The sequence below is a fragment of the Etheostoma spectabile genome, chromosome 13, assembly GCF_008692095.1.
Source record: "Etheostoma spectabile isolate EspeVRDwgs_2016 chromosome 13, UIUC_Espe_1.0, whole genome shotgun sequence".
NCBI classification, from domain to species: Eukaryota; Metazoa; Chordata; class Actinopteri; order Perciformes; family Percidae; genus Etheostoma; species Etheostoma spectabile.
Window position 1 is genome coordinate 13,259,866 of NC_045745.1, and position 2,663 is coordinate 13,262,528.

At 41.3% G+C, this 2,663-nt stretch overlaps 1 protein-coding gene across 6 annotated transcripts in view; it reads right to left on the bottom strand.

Moving 5' to 3' along the window:
• emsy (EMSY transcriptional repressor, BRCA2 interacting) overlaps positions 1–2,663 on the bottom strand; it is a 16,524-nt gene that overhangs the window by 4,307 nt on the left and 9,554 nt on the right. For all 6 annotated transcript variants that reach the window (XM_032532921.1, XM_032532924.1, XM_032532926.1 and 3 more), the window contains 2 exons: positions 1,510–1,705; positions 1,182–1,349 (listed from right to left, as the gene is read on the bottom strand). In XM_032532921.1, coding sequence (XP_032388812.1) covers positions 1,182–1,349; positions 1,510–1,705 — 364 coding nt within the window. The remainder of the gene's footprint in view (positions 1–1,181; positions 1,350–1,509; positions 1,706–2,663) is intronic.

Consider the following 2,663-nt stretch of genomic DNA (forward strand, 5'->3'; position numbering starts at 1 on the left):
AGCAAGCAAGTCACGGGAGCTTGGGTCTTGAGGAGTGTTAGCATTTATTCACCAACAGATAATCTGTACACAGTCTGCACAGCTACAGTATTATATTACTGCTAACTTCATACTCACTGACACACACTGTGTACGCGAACCATCGTGCAGCAGATGTGTGAAGAAGACAGCGAGCGGACACCCGGCCTGTGGGTCGGTTTGTCGTCCAGGTGCTCTCCATATTGTTTTTAAGGTCCCATTGCATGAACATTTCACTTTGAGTTTTTTTTAACATTAATATGAGTTTCCCTAGCCTGCCTATGGTCACCCAGTGGCTAGAAATGGCGATAGGTGTAAAACGAACCCTGGAATCTTCCCTATATGTCATCATAAGGGGAAAGGTTACTTCCGCTTTCTCTGCTTTGCTCATGGCAAGCTTTTCAATGCCGCCCCCCCCACCCTGCCCAACTTCTGTCCTCCTCATTTGCGTTTAAAGCTGTAGACACAGAAATGGCATGTCCTAAATAAAACTCATTGTGGGACTGGTTCTAGTGGCTGTAATCCCACACCAAGACTGAATTTTGGGAAAGAGACTTCAGGTACAGTATTAAGGGACCACTAAGGCCTATATAAAAGCATCCAAATACATCATGTCATAGGACCTTTAAAAAATTAAAATAAAAAGCTTAGGCCATAGTGCCAGGGAAAAACCCTGACTGGGCAACACATCCGTTAATGAGTTGATCTGTTGAACTGCTCTGGCTTCATGCACTAAATCACAGTGATTGCTTTTGGAAATATGCAATCAGGACAAGGGGAATGTCATTGGAAGTTCTGTAATGCAGTTCTTGTGTACAACTCTGTTCAAATACTCACGGGAATCTTTATCACTCTCCATCATCAATCCAGTTCCACAGGTTTGTAAGACCAATGAGCTTATTATGAAAGCAAAGCCTCAGGCAAAACACTACTAATTACTGTGGGCTGCTGGCTTTTCTGTCTTTTATTATTATCAGTAGCTCCTAAAAGGTCATTAACATTTGTTTGTTAGTAGGCTTTCAATAAAAGTTTAAATTTACTTCGCTTAAACTATCCAAGCAAAGGATTGGTGATTCTTTTGCTTGTAGTCAGCAGATGTACAGATGATACAGGCCCCCCCTCCCATCTTATGTCTGCAGCCTTTCCGTGACATAAAGGCTCACCTGTTGTCTGCTGAAGCTCCAGCAGGGCTTTGATGGTGGAAGTGGCGGACTGGGATTCCCCACCAGACACCTCCTGGTAGATAATAGTGGGGCTGGACTCCACAGATACTTCCTGTTCTGTCCAATCCTGCTCTCTGGAGGACACCACGTGCACTACAGTCTGAGACTCTGAGCACCAACAGAAACAATGTGGGGTAAATATACATTTTTTTAAAAGGAGCCACGCATTGGATTAGGCTTCTTTTCACAAAACACACACCCAGAAGAGTTAAGCAGTAGATGCGGATTCATCCGACCTAATCGTCTATTTGCCATAAGGAAAGTATACCTTGAGCGCTGCTGCCATGGGAAGACTCGGCGGCCAAGCTGCCGGCATCGTCCTTTGTGGACCCGTCCTGGCCTGATGTCTGAACCTGCCCAATTTCTGCTGAGCGGGTCACCTGCTGCAGAGCCTCAGTGACCAGCTGTCTGGTGTGTTCGCTCACAACCGCCGTCTGGAAGACTGGCTTAGGCTTAATGAGAACCTGGAAGGAAACCAAAGGAACATACAGTGTTCTGTAAAGCAGCAGTTCTCAAAATCCAAAAGTGTCAATTATATAACCGTGATATATGACAGTAAATTATGTTTGGTTTGTATTCATACTACCACCACTTCTTGCTAACTAGTTTTCACACACTCAAATCACAGCAGGCGGTTATTACAGCTGACTCAGTTTGGTGGGGGCGTTTCTTGAACGATGGGCTTGTCATAGCTGGTAATTATTCATTATTGTGACAAATATAAAAATCAGCTTCTCACCAATTTGTAATATTCTTAAAGCACAAATATGTGTTTTTAAGAAAGCACATCACAATCTTTCCACATACCCTCTGGCAACTACAGAATTTTCCTGCTTTGATGTATGTTAAGCAAGCAGGTCATATACGTAAACAAAATTAAAAATGGGACGTGATTTCAGATGTTGTTGCCCTTTAGGCTGATCTAGTTTGATTTTACTGAGACTGCACAGCAGATCACTGTGTGTGTTGAATACAGTACGTATTGCATATATATTTCTGTACTGCATAGCTGGCTGACTCACTGACCTCAATTTCCCCTTGATGACCTAAAATAGAAAGTGAATTTAGGCTATATTTAGACTGAAATGATGAGTTTGATATGAAAAGTACAACATATTGTATTCTTAATACACATGAAGAAATCTGCAGAATCTTGTTGCAGTATTTAAAAATATTTTTAAACAGATAATTTTTATAGATACTATTCTTCTCCATACTTCACTGCTTTTGACGGTACTAAAGCCGGGAAAAAACCCCACCTGGAATCCATAATGGGATTTGAGAAGTTCTCACTTCTCAGTAAGTGTTTATTTTTAAATCACTACATATACTTTCAAATCCCTCATTAGGCATTTTTGGTACTTGTAAGAAAAATAAAAATTTTAACAGAACCATCCTATCTTGTTACATTTAAAAAAAAAA